Here is a 25,783-nt window from a genome sequence, read left to right on the forward strand (position 1 = left end):
ACCGTAGTGCCAAAGATACCTTCTTTGCCCACCCTGGCGTTGAAGTCGCCAAGCACGATTTTTACATCGTGGCGGGGGCATCTCTCATAAGTGCGTTCCAAGCACTCATAAAAGGCATCTTTGGTCACATCGTCCTTCTCTTCCGTCGGGGCGTGGGCGCAAACCAGCGATATGTTGAAGAACCTCGCTTTGATGCGGATTGTGACTAGACGTTCATTCACCGGAGTGAATGATAGTACTCGGCGACGGAGTCTGATTATTTGACAATTTGTAATTTATTTGTTATTCTAAAATAATAATAATTCAACAATATTTTAAATGTATATTAAAAGCTATTTTTGCACTATATTATATAAAATAGATGTGTGCAAATGAATAAGTGATGTGTTAGTATATATAAAATTGAAAAATAAGAGTGCAAGATTAATTTTATATATCGAAAATATGTAAATAAAATATTGCAAGTTTTCAAATTTAAACGCGAATAACTCGGAAACTATAAGCTTCCTGCGGCTATAACCATATATATTCGTGATCTGGAGAATCTCCTCTATCTGACCATACCCATTTTAGTCCCGAAATTCTGGGACGGTAGACTAAAGCCGACCCCTTTCTCTTTCCAACGGTACCTTCAGATCGCGGCGCCAAAGAATTCGGAACTGTGCCCTTGTATTTATTAATTTAAAAATATTGCCAACATTAATGCCAGTAGATTTAATAGGTGGTTGGCAAAAGTTATTGCCTGTGGAGATGCGGCGTAAAGTTATCAAAATTACTTCTGGTACCTGTCGGGATGCTTTTTAAAGTTTGTTTACAATAGCAATGAACTTATTAAAGAAATTGTCATTTAAATGCAGGTATATTAATTTAAAAAATGTTAATAAATATTTACTTATGTTTCAATTTAAGTGTTAGTTCTGTACAAGGAAAGGATGTAAAGCTATACGGGAAGCAAAACATGTTCGACTCGGTGGCGGAAACCTCGTGGAATTCAAATGAAGCAAGTGCTTGTATTAATTTTGAATATCTTTCATAAATATTATTTATATTTAATATCGGAAGTATGAAAGTGTCGTTATATAATTTTGTTGCTTGTTTTGAACTTTAAACAAGAAAAAACGTTAACTTGGGTTGCACCGAAGCTAAATGCCCTTCACAGGTGTTAGTAACTATGTTCAGATTGTATGGAAGCTATATGCTATAATAATCCGTTCTGAACAATTTTTTTGGAGATTACATTGTTGGGCTGGGATTTAGAATATCATCCCCGGATTTCGGGAATAAAATGGGTATCACTGGAAAGGTGACGTTCTCCAGATCACGAAAATATATATACATATATAGTTGCGGCTGACTTATAGTTTTAAAGATATTTGCATTGAAAGTTGAAAAATTGACAATTGAAGAGAAAAAGACGTGCAAAAGTTCAAAACGATATCTTAAAAACTGAAGGACTAGTTCGTATATATACAGACAGACAGACGGACATGGCTAAATCGACTCAGCTCGACATACTGATCATTTATATATATACTTTGTAGGTTCTCCGACGTTTCCTTCTGGGTGTTACGAACTTCGTGACAAACTTAATATACGCTGTTCAGGGTATAAAAAGGGGCTGGAATTTAGAAAGCATCCCCCGATTTCGGGCAAAATTTTAGTATACCGTCGCAGGATTTCGGAAATAAAATGCGAATGGTCGGATAAAGGAGGTTCTCCAGAACATGTTATTGATTGATTGATTGAAAGATGAGGAATGCACCGCGACCTTTGGTCTATTGTGCCCTCTCCTAAATCACATAGACTCACTTAGCTCCAGTGCATTGATGAAGTCCAATAGACAGCACGATTCCAATTACTTTGGCGGAGGGATAAAAAAAAACCGAATTTCCATATAACTGGGGTATGTGCGGATAGGGGAGCTTCTCCAGAATAGGAATATCCAAAAATAATATAAAAATAACTAATAAATTTTAAAATATTCACGTTTAAAAGTTCAAAAATTTGCACTAAAAACACATGGTATTTCTCTATGTTTTACTATTTTTTCACGTTTTTACTCAGTATATTTAAATATACACTCTAAGCATTGAAATAAGCTCACATTAACATTTATTTTGTAATTTTTCAGCTAAATTTAGTAATTTAAAAGCACTTCTCAAATTTATGGCTGAAAAGTTTAGAGTGTTTATATTTACGAGGAAAACCAGCTTTTTTCCACCTTAAAAACCAAAAGTGAAGCATTTTTCAGCGTTTCACAGCGTTTTCTTTGTTTGTACTTTCGAGTGATTCTTTTTTCTTTATTAACTATAAAAAATCTATAAAGAGATTTTTCAAGCTAAAATTGAATATGTGAACATTTTTCCATATACATACATATATACTGTATATGAATATAGGAATAATATGTGATTTATATTTAATAAACACAGATAAGTAAAATCGTGTGATAATATTATAATATTTATATGATTGTAATATAACATTTTTATATACATATTACAATTTTATACTATCCTTCTCCTTGTCCGTTGGCGGCATTTTAAAAAAATAACCCTGTCCGAGCGAATACCCGGGCTGACTGAAGTACTTTCGCATAGTACTCCTTTCTGCGATAAAAATAAAAAAATATATTGAGTTTTTATTATTGGGTTGTCAGAAATGTCTTGCGGTATTTTTATTGAATCAATTCACCCATACATCGAGCTTCTTAGTGACTCCAAGCTTCTTCAAATGGTTTATAACAGTTTGATGACTACTATGCCGGTCTCTTTCGACCAATTCAGCGATTTTATCGCAATTTTCGACGACAGGCCTTCCGGAGCGTGGCGCATCTTCGACCAGAACGAAAACGTTGAAACCATCGTTGTGCGGTGGAAATGGAAACTGTATCGGGTCCATAAACTACACAAATTTTATTGGCGGCTTGAGATACATTTTTGCCTTTATCGTAGTAGCACTGTAAAATATGCCGTATTTTCTTTTTATTTTGCTCCATGTTTGCGACGCAATAACGCACGAACGACTTAAAAGAAACGACAATCAATCAAACACGTGTTAGCGCGTGGAATGAGCTTTCCAAAAAGGTATAGCATGACCTGATGCGACAACTAAACCAAGAACTACGCGCTTTCAGCGCCAACTAGCGAAAATACCGCAAGACATTTTTGACAACCCAATATAAAGTGGTTAACGTGGTTATATTTTTTGGTTATCATGTACTCATATTGAAACAAAATTTGAGTTTTTGTTATAAAATGGATAAATTGTAGTTATTATATCTGTCAGCGATTTCAATTTAGTTTTGATGATACATTGTTTTGTATTTTAGGTGACGATATATATATTATTATATATAAAATTTGAGTTTTGGATATAAAGAAGTTATATTTTTTGGTTATCAAGCACTCACATTGAAACAAAATTTGAGTTTTCGTACTGTACTATATAAAGTATGTGCACGAAAAATATTGGTCGAACATATAACGTTATAAAACTTATGTTTATTATTTAATTTCAGAAATATTTATACAAGTTATAGTTTATATGTAGATTTATACGTATTCAAGATATAATATTCAGGATATTTTTTTATAAGCGAATAATCGTAATTTAGACTTGACATCCTTCATAAGCGCTTGCACAGAATCCTTATTGAAGTCTTTAGTGACGTTTCGCCACTTATTTCTAAATTGCCTCTCATTTTTCACTGTATGCTGCGTCTTTAACAATTTCGCTTTAATAATGGCCCAATAAGTTTCAATCGGTCTGAGCTCTGGGCAATTTGGAGGGTTCACCTCTTTAGGAACAACGACCACTCTATTGTCTTGGTACCACTTTAAAGCCGTTTTTCCGTAATGACATGTCGCAAGATCAGGCCAAAAGAGTACTGGATTCTTATGAAGTTTAATTAAAGGCAAAAGACGTTTCTGTAAGCACTCATTAACGTAAATTGATTTATTGTTCCATAGCCTATAAAAGGTTCACTTTTAAAACCACACTGGCAAATCGCCTGCCATACTAGAAGTTTTTTTGGGAATTTGTCAAGCTTTTTATTTTTAAATTTATCAGAAACATTCCCCCTTTTGTTTGCTGTGTAAAATTGTCGCCCTCGAATTTGTTTAAAGTCTGCTTTTACATAGGATTCATCGTCCATTACAACGCAGTTAAAATTAGGCATGAACTTGTCATATAATTGTCGAGCACGTCGTTTTGCCAAAAAATGTTGCTTATCATTGCGGTTTGGTGCTGCATTCACTTTGAAGGAACGTAATCCATTTCGTTTGCGTACTTTCTGAACATATGAAGGTGACATTTGAACTTTTTTGGCGACATCTCGAACTGAAAGTCCGGGATTTCGTTTCAAATAGGTCAACACTTTTTTTGCTATAAGTGGAGATTCAAATCCTTGTTTTCTACCACTACCGGCTTTTCTATTCAATGATAAGGAGTCACTGTATCTCTTAAGAACAAAAGATACCGAAGATTTTGCAAGTTTTAATTTTTTGGCGATGTCGCTGTGGGACATGCCTGGATTTTCCAGCTTTTTGCGCAAAACCGATTCGCGAACGTGTATATTCATTGCTGACAAATTTTACACTAACCACATTTTTGAAAAAAATATAAAGCAATTATTTAGATAATGTATTAAACTTTGCGTGTAAATTTTAATTTTGATTTTACCGTTACAAATTTCTAAGCTGTGCGGGTTTCTATGTGACCAGTTTTTTTCGTGCACATACTTTACTTTACACTTTATTACGTAATATTATTATGTAATATTACTTATACATGTGTATGTATATAAAATATTTTTATATAATATTACTAATATATGTATATAATATTACTAATTAGCTTAATAAATTTAAAAAAGAAATATCCATATGCATGGATATAGGAAATTTTGCGAAAAAGAGGAATTTCAGCGTTATCATCACGTGGCAGCGCACCATTTCGTAATTTTTTGTAAACAAATGATGTTAAAACGAGTGTAAAATGTAATTTTTAAAATAAACATTTGTTAGGTAAAAAACCTGCTAAAAGTGTGAAATGTGGATTTATTTAAAAGTTTATATTGTAATTTAATTAATTTGAAGTGAAAAATGTGAATAAAGTGTGTTTAATTTACCACATTAAACACACCTTATTTATAGCTTCTTGAAATGTTTGAATTTTGCGAATTTTTGAACTTTAAGGTCGAATATCTCGTAAACTAAGCGTTTGCGGTACCTATAACCCTATATGTCAGGAGGACTTCCTTTTTCCAACGGTACCTTCAAATCGCGGCGCCAAAGAAATCGGAATTGTGCCCAATAGACTACCGGGTTCTAGTGAGGCGATGCGATCCCTATCCAATGCTCTTCCCTGCCTACTCCTTCCTTGCGGAGTAGCTCGTTTATGGTATGAGGACCTACCCCAGTTAAGGGTTCGGGTCCTACCATCTTGGTGGAGGCTGCGGTGCGGGCGAGCTCGTCCGTCAGTTCAATACCGGCTATGCCTCTGGGACCAGGCACCCGGATTAGGTGTACCTGGTTACGTTCCGCAAGGCTGTTCAGCCTTTCCCTGCACTCCTGCACTAGTAGCGATTTGATCTCGTAAGAGGAGATCGCTTTCAGCGCCGCTTGAATATGTTGTTGTTTTAACGGTTTATCTAATCCCCGTTAGGATGGTAAGGGTCGTTTGCGTTGTCGTCGAGGTCATCTAACGGGAGGCCCAAGAAACTTGCTGTTTCGACGGGGTCGGACCAAAGGAAGGAGGGTGTTAGATGAGTAGGGTTTATGGGGCATGCAAAGAGGTGGCCAGTATCATGCGGGGACTCGTTGCATGCAGGACATACGTTGAGGTTGTCGCCGCTTGACTATCGCTGAGAATGGCTATTCGCTCATTGCGATAGTTGCGATGAAGATTTATTTCTATACACCGACTTGTGGCAAATACTTATTGCGTGGGCTCACGATTCCTGCACCGATTCCCTCCGACATTTTCGAGTCATCGGTGTACCACCTCAACGTACTGTTCCTCAACATCAGCTCGAGATTGGAGTCGTTCCACTCGTCTTTGCTGCCGAGGGTGACCTTAAACTTTTTCTTGAAGCATTGCGCCCGTCATCCAGACACAGGCTAGCCGCTGTAGCTTCTATAGTTTGGTCTTTGCCGAAGTCTGTGACGCATGAACAATTAGGCGATTTTCGTGAATTTTTTTAAGAGAAAGTACGCGATGGAATATTTCGAACTTCTTTGAACGTAATAAGGTATATTTTCAGCTATATTTTAAGATTTTTTTTTACAAAAATTTTGAAAAATAACGGGGTTATGGGCTGTCTTCGGAGGTGCCAAAAAAAAGTGCCCCAACTGCGGGCATGATTCCGGCCGAATGAAAACATAGAAAAAAAAAATTTAAAAGTTTATTATTTAACTTAAAGATATTTCCTATACAATGAACTACGATCTTTGAAAAATATCAAAAATTAACAAAATGGCGTAATTTTGAAAATAACCGTTTTTAAGGAAAAAAATGGTCGTTTTTTAATGCGAAATTGACAATTTTCAATCAATCAAAAATATCGTAGTCCATTGTATAGTAAATGTATTCAAAAATACTCAGTTTTAATTTGAAGTCGATCGGTCAATTTTTGGTTGAGTTGTGATGCCAGCAATTTTGAAAAATGTCGTTTCGAGAAAAACGCGTTTAAAATTTCACTTATATATGTTTGCAACTCCGAGCGGTCGCTCTTTAGATCGCTGCTATCCGAAAACTATTCAAGATACGACCTTCCCGATTTCACAGGATATTTATGGAAATATATTATAAAAAAAAATTTTTTTTTGAAAGTGTCACACTGGTATAGCCCCTTAAACCGAGGTATTTGACACTGTTGGTCATCCCTATCTCTCTGTCCCCAAGTGTGAGATTCCTGAGACCGGGTAGGGACCTGCGTCTCGTAAACGGGATTACGGTCGTCTTGTTGGGGTTGATATTTAACTCAACCTCCCTACACCACCCCTTTGCCAGGTTTAGACCTCTTTGTATTAGGTCACAGAGAGTGTCCCCACATTCACCTTTGGCTATAATTACAATGTCGTCCGCATTCCCTTGGCAGCGGATCCCATTGTCCGTTAACAGTCCGTTAGCAGTGCTAAAAGGTCGCCTACGACCAGACTCCATAGCAGGGGTGATAACGCACTCCCCTGCGGGCAGCCTCCTGTTGTGCCGAGACGAATCCTTTTGTCACCTACTGTGGTTTCAGCAACTCTGGTGCGCAGCACGGCTTCTATCCATCTACCCACCGGTGTTGCCACATTCCTTTTCTCCAGTGCCCTGGCTACACTCTTGTGAGACGTGTTACCAAAGGCACCTTCGATGTCCAAGAACGCGCAAAGCATCACCTCCCCATGCTGCAGTGAACTCTCTATCTCAGAGGTTAGCTGGTACAGAGCAGTGCTGATAGATCTGCCCGCTCTGTAGGCATGCTGAGCCGCATGCAGGGGTGCTCTCTTCAGCGCTTTCGTCCTTATTTCCTGGTCCACGATATTCTCCATGGTTTTTAGTAGGAAGGACGTTAGGCTGATTGGCCTGAAAGATTTCGCCAATGAGTAGTCTTTCCTTCCTACCTTGGGTATGAAGATCACCTTCGCTGCCCTCCATGTTTCGGGGATGTACGCCATTGCGTGGCTTTCTCTCAGCAGCCGAACCAGGTGAGGCAGTAGAAACTGCTCCCCCTGTTGTAACAGCGCTGGAAAGATGCCATCCACTTCTGGAGACTTGAATCTCTCAAACGAAGCCATTGCCCACCTGATCGAGTCCGTCGTAAATAGCTGTTCGGCGATTCTCCAATCCTCGCGGGAAGGCCTGTGTTCGATCACGGGTAGACATTGGTCTTTTCGAACAGTTTCCGGGAAGAGCATCCGCAGAAGCTCCGTGGCTCTTTCCTCTGCGCTGGTCGTAAATGTCCCATCACCTCTATTAATTGCTATTACTGCGTCATTTGTGCCTCTGGCCAAAGATTTATGTAGCCGAGCCGCTTCTGGTGAAAAGGTGACATTCTCGCAGAATCTCCTGAAGCTTGCTTGCTTTGCAGACCTAATCTCCTTATTGTATAAGGTGAATAGCTCCGGTATTCTTCCCAGATCTCCGTACGTTTTGCTTTGTTAAATAGGCTACATACTTTTTTCCGCAGGTCTGCTAGTGTCCTCGACCATCAGGCACAGCTTCGCCTGTCTGCGGGCACTTTTAGAGGGCAGCTGCCATGATAAGCGTTCATAACAGACCCGCTCAGCTCAAATAGCCTAATCTCCAAACCTGGGCCTGAAACGCTATCATCAGCCTGCCCTTCCCTACTCAATTCCTCCCTTAGTATATCCCTGAAGGCATCCCAGTTCGCCTTCCGAGGGTTGCGTCTAGTGGAGAGCTGTCTGACCTCTACCTTTAGCGTGAACCTTACAATTCTGTGATCTGACAAGGAGGGCTCCGTTGAGACTCTCCATTGCGGGACCAATCCGTTCGCAGGCTCATTGTTCAAGGGGATGTCCAACACCTCCCTCCTGCTTATAGTTATGAATGTGGGTTCACACCCTACATTCTCTATCGCTAACTTACTTCCTACTAAGTACTCTAAAAGGACTCACCTCTTACGTTGCAGTTTGCACTGCCCCATTACAAGTGGTGGGCGTTTGTGTCGCAGCCAATAATTAGAGAAAGCCTGTGCCTTCTACAATGCTCCACTAGCCTCTCCACCACCTCCGGGGGTGCCATGGATGCCTCCCCTGGGAAATAGGCTGAAGCCAGGACGAAGTCCCTGGCTTGCACCGCCACCAGATCCTGCGTCAGGAACTCTGAAATGCAGAAGAATTCAATGTTATTCCTCACCACTATGCAAGTTCTAGGTTTCTCGCTAGAGAGATCCCAGATTACCTTATTTGACTCCGTCTTGAGGCCTTTAATAACCTCTCCTCTATAGACCCAAGGCTCTTGGATCAGCAGTATGCCCAGTTTCTCCGCTGTGAACCTGTCGTTATGACAGCTGTAGCTGCCGCTGCTCCGCAGGCTCACCTGGGCGACTTCCGTATTGACGGCCATTAAAGTAATAGTTCGAGGAAGGGCAGATCCTCTTCCACGCCGTCAATCGCGCTGTCGTCCAGTGGGTCTTCTAGCCCATCGAGGAGTCCCTGCGTGGAAGGTAGCTCTGCTCTCTGACCGCAGGAACTCAGCTCGGGGACGTCGGGGGTCGCCACTGACATTGCCTGTCCAGTCCTTCTTCCGCTAGGCTGATTCGCCACCTCGTCCACCTGCATCGCTACCACCTCCGAGGCTGTCACAGTCACTGCCTGCTTTTCAAAACCCCAGCTTTTTGAGTCGCAGCCTTTTCTGCTCCCTTGCTCCCCGTGGCTGCAGGCTTGTGGGGCCCGATGACCGCCGTGCTGAACCTGTAGTACAGGCGGAAACTCGCTGCCCGGACGTACTTGTACGACTCCTCGTCAATGTATAAGTACAGTCTCCAACCTTTCATGTCTCCTATTTCCTCCAGCTTGCTGCTGACGACTCGCCAGTCCTAGGGTGAACTCGTAGGGCTTGTCCCCGCATCGGGGGAGGAACATTGTCATGCTGTGCATGATTGGCAAATTTTACGCCCTTCTCGCGCAGAGGACGGGACCCTTCCAGCCTTCCAGCTTTGGGGCGAACTCCCGCAGCCATTTGGCGGACGTCTCGTCCTTGCAGTCCACTTGCAGCATACCTAGTTTAAATGTTGAGCTACAACACTAAACACAGCAGGATGGACCACAGAGCTCGAGGGATGTACTAATTATAAGGTGGGGTAAGGAATGCCTTAAAAATACTTATACACTATATGAACACAGCTTTATACAAAATAATGTGTAGTCGGTAGACGTTTAATTGTTAAATATTTTTTATTCCACTTACAATACGTAGGCTGCTATATATATCTCTGACGTAGGCAACACTAAGTGTTGCCAGGTGCAATCTGACATTTCCATTGGAAAGTTTGACATTTTTTAGCATAACATCACTCAGAACGTTTTGTCATTTAATCGTGAATTGTTTTATTTACAGGGAATAAAAAAATTCATCTCGGCCACAAAATGGAATTAACTCGTTAACATTTTCGTACGATAATTTTTCACAACTTTCGACGTGGATTATCACGACAAGAGTGCATCGATGAACTAAAATCTTTGTATGGCTATGAAGCACCTTCCTATAGCACTGTGAAAACTGGTACAACGAATTCAATCCTGGCCGACGCTCGCTCAAAGACGAATTCCGTGAAGGTCGTCCAAAAACAGCCGTTGTGCCAGAAAACATCGATGCCGTACGTCAGGGATGGGCACATTTTTAGCCCGCAAAGTTAGCAAAGTGCGCACGGGGGCTAGATGAGTGGAATATCAGTTTACGGAGAGAAGGGCATAACAAGTTGAGAAAAGTTGCGAAAAAAATCAATTACATTCCTCCGTAACTTGATGTTCATCGCAGAGTGGTCATAGATAACTTGATACGAGACTCTTTGGTTCGAGAGAGAGCTGTCAAAAATCGCATTTTTTATAACATTTGCCAATGATGCCACTGCTGAAAAATATTAGATTGGGTATATAATAAATTATACAAAACACTAAATTAAACACTTTGAAAATGCATACATATATAATTGCTAAAATGCAAAATCATTAATTAATTTACATAAACATTTATTTTGCCAAAATATGTTCGCACAGTTCAATGAAATTTCATTTCACATTAATTTCGTCAAGTAATTATAGCGCTGCTCTTCTGGCATCCCGCCTTTTTGACTAACTGCTGATTGGCGTCACCCTGATTGTGTTTTGTTGCCAACTCAAAAAACAGATCAGGGTGCCCTGCCAGCTGACAAGCGAGAGAGCAAGAAAAGAGATTCTGATCAAGTTATCTATGGAGTGGTTGCGGCAATACTGACATTGTACACAAATTTAAGAGTAGAAGTTTACTTCATATCGGAATTGTACAGTTGTGTGAACAAAAAGAGGTAAACATAATTTGCACGTTTTAGAGATTCGCATTAATATCTGTTTTAATTTACCTTTGGATGCTGGAAATTCTAATCACTGTTAGGAAAAAATATATATATGTTATACTTGTATCTAAAAACAATTTTATTTAATAAGAAAACAGCATATTTTAAAACTTCACAACACCTTATGGTTGTTCCTATTTTGTTCACACCACTGTACATGTGATAGATCAGTCAATGGTGGTGATGCCAGTTGTAAAAATTCATTTTAGTTACAATTGGGAAAACTTTTATCAAGTTGTGGGCTTTTATACGTACATATGCATATCTGTCTGTATGTCATATATGTTTAAAAAAGGATACTTATGACCATTATACTTATATATTGTGTTTAAACATATTTCGGTTCCATTTAATGAAAATGCTTATATAAATATATGATTTGTGATATTTTCAGTTTGGTTGTTTTATCAAAATATTCAAAGAATTGAGTTTTTTTTCTATAATTGTTTTGTTAAATTTTAAAAATCTAAGTTGCCTCTGGAAATGTATTAAAATAATAATATGCGCTATAGAAAGGGAACACATATTTTAAAAAATATAAGAAATCATCAAATAAAAATATATTTGCGCGGTATGGTATTATTAATTGAGAGTGGCTAAGCACACAAATAGAATACAAACGCTAATGGCATAAACATCTCATTTCGCTACGAGCGGCAAGCGTTTTGTTCTCGTTTTCATTCGAACAATGTTGCCATTATTCAATACGCATATGTAGTTTTGTACACATCTAAGTTTTCAATTATAATTTTTCATAATATATAATATCAAAACTGAAATCAAACTATTAAAATTAGTTTATATATTTGTAAAGAATAGCATTCGATTCTGAATTTGAGTTATTTTAAGAAAATTTCAAATATATTGAAGACAATTTTTATAATTACTACTGTATATCGAGCCCGGCAACCCTGCGGAAAACCTAATTGCGCTCTCATAAGATTCATTTGGTCATATGTGTTTGAAGAAACAGTGGTTCATAAATTGAAGTTATTACTGAAATTATTACTTTTTATAAGGAAGTTTAAAGAAATAACCTGGTTTGAAACTTTTTGCTTCGAAAATTATATCTAAAATAAGAAGTAGGTTATCTGATTTAAATTTTGGTACAATAATGCGTGTAGCTATAGCAAATGAGATTAAACCAAACATATAATTTATTATTTCAAATAAACAAAGTTAAATACTGATATAAAGACATATTAAAAAAAATGATTACTAAAATCAAATATTTATTATACTTTTTGTTATTTGTCTTACATTTTATAAATTTATAGTAGTTACAAAGAAATTTAAAATTGTTAGGCAATTTTATAATTATTACCCACAGTGCAACTTCCCATATATGCGTGCGCTCTCATTTGTAAACATGGTGTGAGAAAATACGTTGCTCTCATTTGTAAATATGTAGTGGTAAAATACGTTGCGCTCCCTTCCCTCTTCATGTTTGCCCGCGATGATCCCCTCACCTTGCCCTCAAAATGTGCACTCGTGCCCCCACGGGCAAAATGCCGCTGAGGGCTAATATACCCATCCCTGCCGTACGTGAACTGATAATGCAAGACCGTCATGTAACATACCTTCAGATAGAGGCATGTGGATTGGTGTAAAGAAATGCTGAAAAAATACGATCGCGGTGCTTCAAAAGACGTTTATAAGATCGTCACAGGCGACGAATCATGGATCTATGCGTATGAGCCCGAAACAAAACAGCAATCGACCGTGTGGGTCTTCCAAGACGAGCCAAATCCAACGAAAAAAAAAAAAAACATTTTCGTTGATAAATATGCCTATTTACATTATTAGGCCAGAAATATATATAGCAACCCTCGTATAAAAACAACACGAACAATATCTATTAAATTATCTGTTAACAATTAGGTTAATGGTGACAATGAGATCAATTAAGTTTTACATTAACTTTTTGCGAGATTTTAAATTCGCAAAATTATTAATTATGTCGTCGTATGAAATCTTATTCATTAGTTCGGGCTCTATGCACAAAAGGGATAAGGCGTTAAGCTTTTTTTGACTTAAAGTAGATCATAGATAGTTTTTTACTCGCTTTAAGCAAGAAAAGCTCCTCTCACCTGAACAATTTGTCACTGGTATACATGGAGCCATGCGAACTGCTATATCCAAGTTTGTATAAATGTTCTCCAAATTCTGTTTTCGTAGAAACAAAGATAGATTTTTTAATGATCCAGAATCTGGTTTCATCAAAATTCTTTCAAAAGAAAGGTGACATTGAAAGTGTACGCGTTCCTGAACTAAATCAGTTTCTAAGTCATTGGGATACATTTTTCCAAGGAAAGTGCTTTACCGTCAGGGTCGATGGTAACAACTCACTCATTTCGGTTAGAAATGAAAACTTCTCGTTAAATTCGTTGTAGGCGTTTTGCCGTTTTTCTAACTCGGTCACCAGTTTATCTACGAGGACGAGAAACGTGTTAACCCTAAAACTTTCACTCGCAGTGATTGTAATAACTTCTTCTGACGTTTCATCAAATCTTTTTTTTTCTTTTCTGTTGTGTACTGTTCCGATACGTTTAATTCCATCACCTTTTCTTCGAAATACTTGAAATTCTCTCGTTCAGCTACGAAAAACTTACGAAGTGATTCGTAAAGATAGGCAACGGTGATCAAATCTACGGCGGAAGCCTGAATTTGAACACTCACTTTGTTTATTCTTTCCAAAAAAACGTTTCACACAACAACCAACTTCGTGCCAAGAATCTCTCAAACTTTTACACGCGTCCTCTCTCGCTGACCAACGTGTCAGATTCACTCTTTTCAGGGTTTTTCCTTTCCCGATTTCACTCATTAATTTAAGCCACGCTGATCGGCAAATATTTTTTCACTTTTAGAGAACCATCAAGATATGTTTTGATCGAAGCCGGGCCTTGCGATATTTTCCCTTAAGGTATCGTTAATTTCCCATAAAGCTGGATCCTTGTTTATATTTACCGTTGTTAGCAATTGGTCATTTTTTGTACTTGACGTTTGATTTGGAGACGCATCTTCAACTGTAATACTTATTGATGATTCTTCTACCGCCTACTTTTCAAAAACATAATTATCCGTTTTTTCAAAAGCAGATTGTTCATCAGGCGACAGTTGTTGTTGGGCCACAGAGCTCAAATCCGTTTAATTTTTTTCAGATTGAATTGTACCAATGCATGTGGTTGAATTTCCAGGTCTAACAACACTGCTTTTATTGCCACTTGTAAGAAATTTTTTTTTTCATTTTGGCCTTTCTTATACTCAGCTCCACTAAGTCGCTTTCTTCCATCACTCATTCTTTCAAGAACTGAAAAAAAAAACATTGGGAGTTTTATTTCCCGTGCATAAGTAAAGTCCTTTGTTCGGACTTCAGACCACGACTACTTACCTAATATTATAAGCAAAGGAAATAGGCATATCGACGGTTTTGTTTTGTAGATAGTAGTGTTTGGTACTTAACCGTCGACATTTAAGTATAATAAAACAAAAAATGTGAATTTTCATGCAAACCTTCCAAAACAGAATCAAGTTGAATTACTGATTCCTTGCTGATGATGTATTGTAATACATTAGAATTTCTGACCTTACTATAAGTACGTATTGTATGCACCGGTGATGTGATGTTATAAAAATTATCTATTCATACAATCCACTAAACAGTCTGAAAAATTAAAGCACACAATCGCAGAAAAATGTGTGTGTGGTGAGTAATGAATATTAATACGTAAGAAGTTATTAGAAATTGCAGGACGCAATCGACCAATGCGACTTTTGATTTGCTTTTGTTTTGAAGAAAATCCTCGGGACTAACATAGAATTGGGTTCCACATTAGGCTTAGTTATGGAATAAGAGAGTGAGCGTATTTCGGGTATGCTAACGCCAACTCAACTAAAAACATAAATATATATATATACGTATACATTTATATATATAATACATAAATATATATAAACAAGCTAATATGAAACGATAAAACAGTTAATCCTAGTATTCTTCTTCTTCTTAATTGGCGTAGACACCGCTTATGCCATTATAGCCGAGTCAACAACAGCGCGCCAGTCATTTCTTCTCTTCGCTACGTGGCGCCAGTTGGATATTCCAAGCGAAGCCAGGTCCTTCTCCACTTGGTCCTTCCAACGGAATGGAGGTCTTCCTCTTCCTCTGCTTCCCGCGGCGGGTACTGCGTCGAATACTTTCAGAGCTGGAGTGTTTTCATCCATCCGGACAACATGACCTAGCCAGCGTAGCCGCTGTCTTTCAATTCGCTGAACTATGTCAATGTCATCGTATATCTCGTACAGCTCATCGTTCCATCGAATGCGATATTCGCCGTGGCCAACGCGCAAAGGGCCATAAATCTTTCGCAGAACTTTTCTCTCGAAAACTCGCAACGTCGACTCATCTGTTGTTGACATCGTCCAGGCCTCTGCACCATATAGCAGGACGGCAATTATGAGTGACTTATAGAGTTTGGTTTTTGTTTGTCGAGAGAGGACTTTGCTTCTCAATTGCCTACTTAGTCCGAAGTAGCACCTGTTGGCAAGAGTTATCCTGCGTTGGATTTCTAGGCTGACATTGTTGGTGGTGTTTACGCTGGTTCCAAGATAGACGAAATTATCTACAACTTCAAAGTTATGACTGTCAACAGTGACGTGAGTGCCAAGTCGCGAGTGCGACGACTGTTTGTTTGATGACAGGAGATATTTCGTCTTGCCCTCGTTCACTGCCAGACACATTTCTTTTGCTTCCTTGTCCAGTCTGGAGAAAGCAGAACTAACGGCGCGGGTGTTGAGGCCGATGATATCAATATCATCGGCGTACGCCAGCAGCTGTACACTCTTATAAAAGATTGTACCTGCTCGATTAAGTTCTGCAGCTCGTATTATTTTCTCCAGAAGCAGGTTGAAAAAGTCGCACGATAGGGAATCGCCTTGTCTGAAACCTTGTTTGGTATCGAACGGCTCGGAGAGGTCCTTCCCGATCCTGAAGGAGCTTTTCGTGTTGCTCAACGTCAGTTTATTAGTTTTGCGGGGATACCAAATTCAGACATCGCGGCATAAAGGCAGCTCCTTTTCGTGCTGTCGAAAGCAGCTGTGAAATCGACAAATAGGTGGTGAGTGTCGATTCTCCTTTCACGGGTCTTTTCCAAGATTTAGCGCATGGTGAATATCTGGTCGGTTGTTGATTTACCAGGTCTGAAGCCACACTGATAAGGTCCAATCAGTTTGTTGACGGTGGGCTTTATTCTTTCACACAATACGCTCGACAGAACCTTATATGCGATATTGAGGAGGCTTATCCCACGGTAGTTGGCGCAGATTGTGGGGTCTCCTTTTTTAAGGATTGGGCATAGCACACTTAAATTCCAATCGTTGGGTATACTTTCGTCCGACCATGTTTTGCAAAGAAGCTGATGCATGCACCTTATCAGCTCTTTGCCGCCGTGTTTGAATAGCTCGGCCGGCAATCCATCGGCCCCTGCCGCTTTGTTGTTTTTCAGGCGGGCAATTGCTATTCGAACTTCTTCATGATCAGGCAATGGAACGTCTGCTCCATCGTCATCGATTGGGGAATCGGGTTCGCCTTCTCCCGGTGTTGTGCCATAACTGCCATTCAGCAGGTTGGAGAAGTGTTCCCTCCATAATTTAAGTATGCTCTGGGCATCGGTAACTAGATCACCTTGGGGGATTCTACAGAAGTATGCTCCGGTCTTGAAACCTTCTGTAAGCCGCCGCATTTTTTCGTAGCTTATCCAGCTGTTCGTACTCACGCATTTCGGCCTCTTTCTTCTTCTGTCTGCAAATGCGTCTCGCTTCCCTCTTCAACTCTCGGTATCTATCCCATCCCGTACGTGTTGTGGTCGATCGTAACGTTGCGAGGTAGGCAGCCTGTTTTCTCTCCGCTGCGACACGGCACTCCTCGTCGTACCAGCTGTTCTTTTGCACTTTCCGAAAACCAATGGTTTCGGTTGCAGCTCTACGTAAAGAGTTTGAAATGCCGTCCCACAGTTCCGTTATACCGAGTTGTTGACGAGTGCTCTCAGAGAGCAGGAGTGCAAGCCGAGTAGAGAATCGTTCGGCTGTATGTTGTGATTGCAGCTTCTCGACGTCGAACCTTCCTTGTGTTTGTTGGCGTGCGTTTTTTGCTGCACAGAGGCGGGTGCGAATCTTAGCTGCAACAAGATAGTGGTCCGAGTCGATGTTAGGACCTCGGAGCGCACGCACATCTAAAACACTGGAGACGTGTCTTCCGTCTATCACAACATGATCGATCTGGTTGGTAGTTTTTCGATCCGGAGACAGCCAGGTAGCTTGATGGATCTTCTTATGCTGGAATCTAGTACTACAGATAACCATATTTCGAGCCCCGGCGAAGTCGATTAGCCTCAACCCATTTGGGGAAGTGTCGTCGTGGAGGCTGAATTTACCGACCGTAGTACCAAAGATACCTTCTTTGCCCACCCTGGCGTTGAAGTCGCCAAGCACGATTTTTACATCGTGGCGGGGGCATCTCACATAAGTGCGCTCCAAGCACTCATAAAAGGCATCTTTGGTCACATCGTCCTTCTCTTCCGTCGGGGCGTGGGTGCAAATCAGCGATATGTTGAAGAACCTCGCTTTGATGCGGATTGTGGCTAGACGCTCATTCACCGGAGTGAATGAGAGTACTCGGCGACGGAGTCTCTCTCCCACCACGAATCCCACACCAAACCTGCGCTCCTTTATATGGCCACTGTAGTAAATGTCACAAGGACCTACTCGTCTCTGTCCTTGTCCCGTCCATCGCATTTCTTGGACGGCGGTGATGTCAGCCTTTGTTTTCACGAGAACATCAACCAGCTGGGCAGTGGCACCTTCCCAGTTAAAAGACCGGACATTCCAGGTGCATGCCCTCAATTCGTAGTCCTTATTTCGTTTGCCGTGGTCGTCATCAAAAGGGGGGTCTCTCATCCGAGGCTGGTTATGACTATTCACTGGGGGTGTTTTTTTACGTCGCGGGTCCCAAACCCAGCGCACAACCCTATGCAGGGGATGTTTCGCCTTCTCACTTTAGCTCGCCTTCAAACGGATGTTCTCAGGCTACCCAGAGGATACTTGGTCAAAGACCGGAAGTCGTGAGCTGCTTGAGTCACATGTAAAAGAATCGTTTCTGGCCACTCCCAAGTGAATGGCAGTCAGAGAACTTTCCTCACTTGCGTAAACTTCTACACATGACTCCATCCTAATATTAGAAGAGAACTAATAAGGAATGTTAGTACAGTTAGCATTAGGATAAGTAGTAAGAAAACGAATAAGAAATGTAAAGTTAGTTAGTCTTTAGATTCACTTAAATAAAGACGGTTGTGTGAAAAAAGGCCGAAGCTCTTTTTTTATTTTCCTAAACCATAACTCGCTCGCTTGTGGTTCGTGCTGGCAATTCGTTCAGTCAGCCAGACACTCTTAGTGAACGGTCATATCATTCGTTCCCGTGCAGCAACTCAAAAACGACTAAGTACGCAAATACATTCATACCTAGTAGTAAATATTTAAATTTTGAAACATATTACCCGTTAAATATAATATACGTATTTAATATAATCAATGGGTCTCTCTTTGTGTAGGTATACAATTTTATTTTATTTCTGTAAGACAAAATAAAATGTTTGGGCCAGATTTGCCGCCCCCTAAAATCTGCCGCTCTAGGCTTCAGCCTACTCAGCCTGCTGGTAAATCCGCCACTGCATGATGACATACGTGAACGAGTATATAAACGTATCCGTTCGTTCGAATCGTCGTTCGGACGCAAACTACCAATCGTAATAGACAAATTTATGGAAATGTGAGCAAAATTTTTTTAAATTTTAAGTTTTTTTTATAATTTTTAGGAATAAAGAACATAAACAAGAAACAATTGAATGGACTATCTCATTAAAATTAAAAAAAAAAAATATTTACAAGGTTAAGGATATATACATTTTTGAATTAAAATTATTTATTTGGTCGATTGCGGTGAAGCGGTTCGCTACCCCGTTGTCCATTTCTTGTGTTTACTTTAGAATGCACCTTGTATGTATGTATCAGACCGAGGACTTTTCAATTGGTCTGTTACATCCTTATGTGTGTGTTGACATCCTTAGTGACAATTTAAGAATGGATTCGTTTATCTTTCAACAAGTTAACGACTCCAAACAAACAACCCGTCTTGTCACTTGCTTTTTTTTGAAGGAAACTTCATCGAAAATCTGAATTGGCCAGCTCAATCAAGGGGTTTAAATTTCATTGAGAATTTGTTGTCAATTTTGGATTCCAAAATGCCAAAAATCAGCCGCTAAAACTTGTAGTGATTTTTCTTAGAGATGAAGCGTGAATGGGACAGTATATTAGAAAATTTGGTTCGAAGCATGCCAAAACGTCTTCGTGCCGGAATTCAGAGGAAAAGTGGGGATATTAATTACTATTAAGCCAATATTTATTTTGTGTTTTTGTAAATTTGTACTTTTTTTTAGAATCCTTACTTTGAAGTTAAAATTTTTTTCATTCAAGGAAATATAATAACATTGTATGATTTACTATTTATTTACTTTAATAAATCTGCACTGAAATTACTACTGAGATTTATAGTTTTGGTTGTGTATATACTCGTATAGATATGATTCCGATTTATTTGGCGTCGCGATCTGATGGTACGAATGGATAGAGGAGGTGTAGATTAAAAAATAAGTTTATATTTTGTTAATTTGTTGGCAACTCATACCGCACCGTCTTGGCTTTAACAGTATTTTCCCCCCAAAAGCGCAATGATTTATTAACACACGAAATACCTTTTTATCCATTTTTTGTAAACTAACACAGTTGCTTCACTCGAAAGCCTATATCTCATAAATGCTCGACAGAAATGAAAAATAATATTTTCCCAATGTTACCTAAAGTTCTGTCCATAACTAAAGCTGTAGCTAACATAAGTAATAAAATTTTTCCTTAAAGAAAAATTATTCAGCCCTATCACGCAATCCATCGTAGAGTGTTTTTTCGGGAAAGTTACGAAACTGCTATTATGCAATTCGAACAGTTCCGAAAGTAAGTTCGAAATTCGTAGAGTTGCGATCACTGAATTCACTCGGAACGGAAAATTTTTAAGTTTAGCGGAATTTTTGCACGACAGGTTTGTGCTAACGGAGAAATAAATTTCAATATGTGAGAGTCATGATTGCTGCCAGGAAACTGAACATTCACATAACGTATTTTCATTTTATTGTCACATATCTGCAAAACATTGATTAAGATGTTTGAAATGCGAATTTGTCACCAAACTTACAATCATGGCATTGATACTAAAGTATCCTTTGCGGTTATAATAGAGAAACTTATCTTTAGTTGGGGCAACGATTTTAATAAGTGTCCCGTCTACACATAAAATCGCGCCTGGAAATCCATATTTCTGAAAAAAAAATCCTTTTTCGCTTCCCTTTTTTCAACATCACTTAAATCGAGGTTTATCCACTGAGGGCACAAATGAGACTGAAGCAATCCCAATACTTCTTTTAAGATGCAACAAAATGTTGGCTGAGCCATTGGAATATCGAAGTCTTTACCCACTCCATGCTGATAGCCTCCTTCAGCTAAAAACCGTAAAACTGAAGACAATCGATGAAGTAAAGATATAGACGACGATCTTGAAGAACTTGCATTCCTCTCTAGAACATCGAGGACATACGTAAAGGCCGCCTTATTTAAGCGATAGTTTTTAATAAACCTGTTTTAGAAAAATAATTTTAATAAAATTTAACAATGAATTTTTATGGATTTATGAACTGTACATTGTTTCGTCCACATCGAAAGGGTTACTCCTGTCCCTCAGTGATTTTCGGTGAATTTTTATATCACGCCGACTTCTCTCACGTTCTTCCTCAAGCAACATAAATGAAAACGTTAGCGAATACATATTTTTTGTTCGTAAAATCAATTTCAATATAAACGTTTCCACTTTTATTAATCCTAATTTTTATTTCTTCTTCTACACAGCTGATTTCGAAATGTCAAAATTCTAAATTAAGTCTGGCAACAAAAGTTTCGAATTCACATGAATTCAATGATAGCAAATTGTTCGTATTCGTAGCGGACATTCGTATTCGTAGCTTTGCTACGATGGATTGCGTGATAGGGCTGATTATTAGTGGTATACTAAATAAAAATACTTATTGTGTTAATTATCATCTACAATATATACATTGTTAGCATATTTCAGCATTGTATATGTATAAAAAAGAAAAGTCATTTCCACAAGAATTTAAATTTTTTTAATATGAGAGGAGCAATGAATTTACAAAACAAAATCGGAAACTAATAAAAGAGTCAGCGTAAGATTCTCCAAACTTCGTTTTTAATTCCTAATTGCCTACAAACCAGCAATAGGAGCTCAGCTAAATATGCAATTGTTTTCTCCTACGAATTGTCAAAGGTGCCAAAATGTATGTACCTTGGTCGAACGAAAACCATATAAATTTCCTGGAAATGGTCGAAAGAGTTTGCTGGACGAGTAAGTATGCAGGTGGATACATTATGGTGTCATGTCGGACCCACGATAGTCTACGTAACTGGAACAGACCAGAATTCTTCTCCAGTCAAGGATTGTCAACCAGGCAGTATTTCTCCGAATTACTTCAGTAATGTTTTCTGCTGCTTCATCAACAACATACATTATGGTGTGAGGTGTTTTTTCTGGCCTGGCGTTGGACCAATATTTTGTAGTATCGAAAGTATAAACAAACATTTTTAAAATAGCTGAAGTCGTTATGCTACCTTTTGCTGAGTGAGAAATACATTTAAAAAGGCTATATCAACCCCAAAACACTTGCGGTTAACAAAAAATTATTTTTGGTACATTGAACTTGAAGTTATGGATTGGCCGACAGAATCTTTAAGTTTCAAAACTAATGAAAATTATGGGAGGGGATAGGGTTTCAAAGTAAAAACAAAATTCTTTCTTTGCAAATTTATTTCGTAAATATGGATGATCTCAAGCATAAAATTAAGAATTATAGAAAAACATATGTTTTAGAATAAAACTTCGTACTTCATTCAAATCGAAATATCATATTCTCAATTATCATTTTTTAAACCCGGACTTCTTGGATTAAAAATGAAAATTTAATTATTAATCCAAATATCGAGATAAATTTTAACACACAATTTTTTAATTAAAAAAATTATTGGATCACTGCCACGCCCATAATACGCCGTTAAACGAAAACCTATAAAGTTCCATAACTAAGCACTAAATTAAGGTAAAGAACTGTAATTTGGCAAAAAGGGTTGCAGTAACATGAGGCACCTGTGGGTTAAAAAAAAAGGCGTGGCCCGCCCTCTAATTGATTTAATATACATAAGTACCTTCTAAACCACTTAGGCTACAATAACCAAATTTGCTCAGGACAAATCTCTTAAGCATCCTTACCGACACTAAAAATGGATGAAATCGAAAGATAATCCCGTCTACTCCCCATATAACGAAACTGTTAAAAATTACTAAAAGATGTCGATAAATCAATAACTAAATACGCCAAAAACATAAAATGGTACGAGAAATATAGATAAAGCAAACTTTATGCCGAATGTATGTATCAGTCTAGTGTATGAGATATATGCACTCGTAGCCACTCAAAATTTTCAAGTGTTGTGCATATTTGACAACACTTTATAGCGGAACTTTTTGCGATATAGAAATTTTTTATTTAGAAATAAGTTAATGACATGTTCTTCTTCTTTACTGGCGTAGATACCGCTTACGCGATTATAGCCGAGTCAACAACAGCGCGCCAGTCGTTTCTTCTCTTCGCTACGTGGCGCCAATTGAATATTCCAAGCGAAGCCAGGTCCTTCTCCACTTGGTCCTTCCAACGGAGTAGAGGTCTTCCTCTTCCTCTGCTCCCCGCGGCGGATACTGCGTCGAATACTTTCAGAGCTGGAGTGTTTTCGTCCATCCGGACAACATGACCTAGCCAGCGTAGCCGCTGTCTTTTAATTCGCTGCACTATGTCAATGTCGTCGTATATCTCGTACAGCTCATCGTTCCATCGAATGTGATATTCGCCGTGGCCAATGCGCAAAGGACCATAAATCTTTCGCAGAACCTTTCTCTCGAAAACTCGTAACGTCGACTCATCGGTTGTTGTCATCGTCCAAGCCTCTGCACCATATAGCAGGACGGGAATTATGAGCGACTTATAGGATTTGGCTTTTGTTCATCGAGAGGAGGATGGAGTCATGTGTAGAAGTTCACGCAAGTGAGGAAAGCTCTCTGATCGCCATTCACTTGGGAGTGGCCAGAAACGATTCTTTTACATATGACTCAAGCACCTCACGACTTCCGGTCTTTGATCAAGTATCCTCTGGGTAGCCTAAGAACATCCGTTTGAAGGCGAGCTAAAGTGAGAAGGCGAAATATTCCCTACTTAGGGTTGTGCGCTGGGCTTAGGACCCGTCACGTAAAAAAACACCCCCCCAATGAAAGGAAACAACAAGCCTCGGATGAGTGACATGTTATCTATCAAAAATATTAAAAATTAAAAACAAAACACATTCAGTTATTGACAAAATCATTTGAAAGTTAGTAAGCTTTCCAAAATGAGCTCGAAATGTAAGAGACTGACATACGCTGAAAAAATGATATTTTTTAATTTTATTTCATTTACACTATAATTTAAATTAATGTTTTATTTTATTTACTTTTTTTAAATTGAAACACGAAGTTTAGTCGTGATATTACTTTAAAAACAATAAAATCAGCAGCTTTTGTATAAGCATAGAAAAGCTAGTTTGTGTTTTACCCATTAAACGCAATAAATTAAAAACTATAATTATAATTAGATAATATAATTAAGTTTACTTCTGCTTTCTTAAAACTTAAAAATTGAGGAAAATCACCAACGAACCAAAAAGACCTAAAAAAATTTAAGAAAGTTTTGCAACTTAAGGTATGTTCGATTGCACCCGAATTTACCCCTTCCTTACTTGTTTTTGTTAACTTCAATTTAAGATTTTTTCACATTTGCAATGAAGATGAAATATATTATTTCCATTAATTGCTTTCGGTCCATAACTGTACAAAATCATTTCGCCATTTAATTTGCATATTAATTATTTTATTTTAATTTTAGGGCACTCCCCAATGGATAATAATACGTTTTGAGGAACCACAGGCGGTCAGCAAATTTTCATTCCAGTTTCAGGGAGGTTTCGTAGCGAAAACGCTGCTAATCCACGTGGAAACGGAAGACGGTAAACAAATTTTGGAGGAGACATTCTATCCAGAAGATATAAATTCCATCCAAACGTTTATATTAAATCGGCCTATAAAAAACAAAGAAGCGGCAAAAATTAAGTTTTTATTTCCTTCAAGTACAGACTTTTTTGGTAGAATAATACTGTATGAACTTGAAATTTACGAATAAAGAGACCGATTTTAGTCAACCACGTCTTCCATATAAAGGTAATTTCGGTGGAAAATTTACAATGCGACGTGATAGACTCAGAAAAAAATATATGTATAGTCAATAGCTAATTATTAAAAAAAAACAATAAAAAACATTTAAAAATTTTACATTTGAGTTATATAAACATTTTCAAACAATTCAACACAGAATTGCTACTGTTTACTTCTAGTGTATGAATGTTTTTTTCTAATGCTAAATATTATTTTGATATTCGTGCATTGTCGTATACAACTATTCGAAATACGTACGTTTTTGAAGTCCCCCTCTATATGAAGAGCTGTACCCACAGCGCACATAGGTTTCTGCTAGTGCATACTGCGGCTAAAAATATAAGGAGTTGTCGCAGGACAATGACATTTGGTACATCATTGTTTTGGATTCCAATCAAGAAAAAAATTAAAAAATCAAAATCACGAACCCTATTTTACGCCCACCTCCCATATAAGGTGAAACTTAATTTTTGACCTACAGCACTGATTTTTGGTACATATCATTTTTATGACATTATATATGTTGGTGTTAAATTTCAATAATATATGCCCACTTTTACGGCCACCTCCCACACAACTAAATTCTCTTTTATCAAGTCTCTTTTAGCAATTTTTTTACATCTTCGTGACATTCTAATTTCACTTTCACACTTCGCAAATTAATGTAATTTGATCAATATTGTTGTTCAACAATATTCAATATTACGGTAAAAATATCAACAAAATGTTAAGAAATCAGTGCCAAAAACAATTGCATTCAAAGGCAAACGTTTATAAAGTACGCTATATATTGCATACTTTTGGGCGGTAACTTGCCATTTTAGAGTTTCTCATTGTTTTTTTCAAGGGGGCCAATTTGGGGCAGCTGAATTTTTTTTTATCGTTTAGCTGAAACTTCAGGCTTTAATTCGGTATATGTATGTCGACAGCGGTAGACAGCGTTAAAAAGATGCACCACTTTGAATTTGAAGAACATTGAAATTTTGACGTCCAAATTATGTTGTTCCACAAAATTTTTTATGCATTATTTTTTTAAATGGATTTTGATGCAAATTTTTTCTTTGATACATTTTATAAATGAAAAATAATAATAAAGTTGAATTTCAATAGTTGTTTTATTGTATCAATGATTTGACTTTTGAGTAAATTTTTTGCTAATTTTGATGTTCTCCACATTCACCAACTTTGGGCATTTCTGGACAAAAAACTAATGCAGGTAGAATCCTAATACTTTAAGAAAATAATGTATAGAT

General features: G+C 38.2%; 2 protein-coding genes across 3 annotated transcripts in view; one reads left to right on the plus strand and one right to left on the minus strand.

Annotated features, from left to right (window-relative positions):
* Positions 1-25,783, minus strand: part of LOC125777683 (uncharacterized) — a 235,173-nt gene that overhangs the window by 165,346 nt on the left and 44,044 nt on the right. The window lies entirely within an intron of this gene.
* LOC105229433 (nuclear receptor 2C2-associated protein) lies at positions 702-24,517 on the plus strand. 2 transcript variants are annotated; one of them, XM_049452920.1, is made up of 3 exons: positions 702-857; positions 910-1,000; positions 24,205-24,517. In XM_049452920.1, exons 1-3 carry the CDS (start codon positions 823-825, stop codon positions 24,496-24,498), a joined length of 420 nt encoding a protein of 139 aa, XP_049308877.1. In that variant the 5' UTR covers positions 702-822; the 3' UTR covers positions 24,499-24,517. The 2 variants fall into 2 exon arrangements, with proteins under 2 accessions (XP_049308877.1, XP_049308878.1); XM_049452921.1 differs by having other exon boundaries at positions 724-857; positions 916-1,000.

This window comes from Bactrocera dorsalis, chromosome 3, assembly GCF_023373825.1.
Source record: "Bactrocera dorsalis isolate Fly_Bdor chromosome 3, ASM2337382v1, whole genome shotgun sequence".
Classification (NCBI taxonomy): domain Eukaryota; kingdom Metazoa; phylum Arthropoda; class Insecta; order Diptera; family Tephritidae; genus Bactrocera; species Bactrocera dorsalis.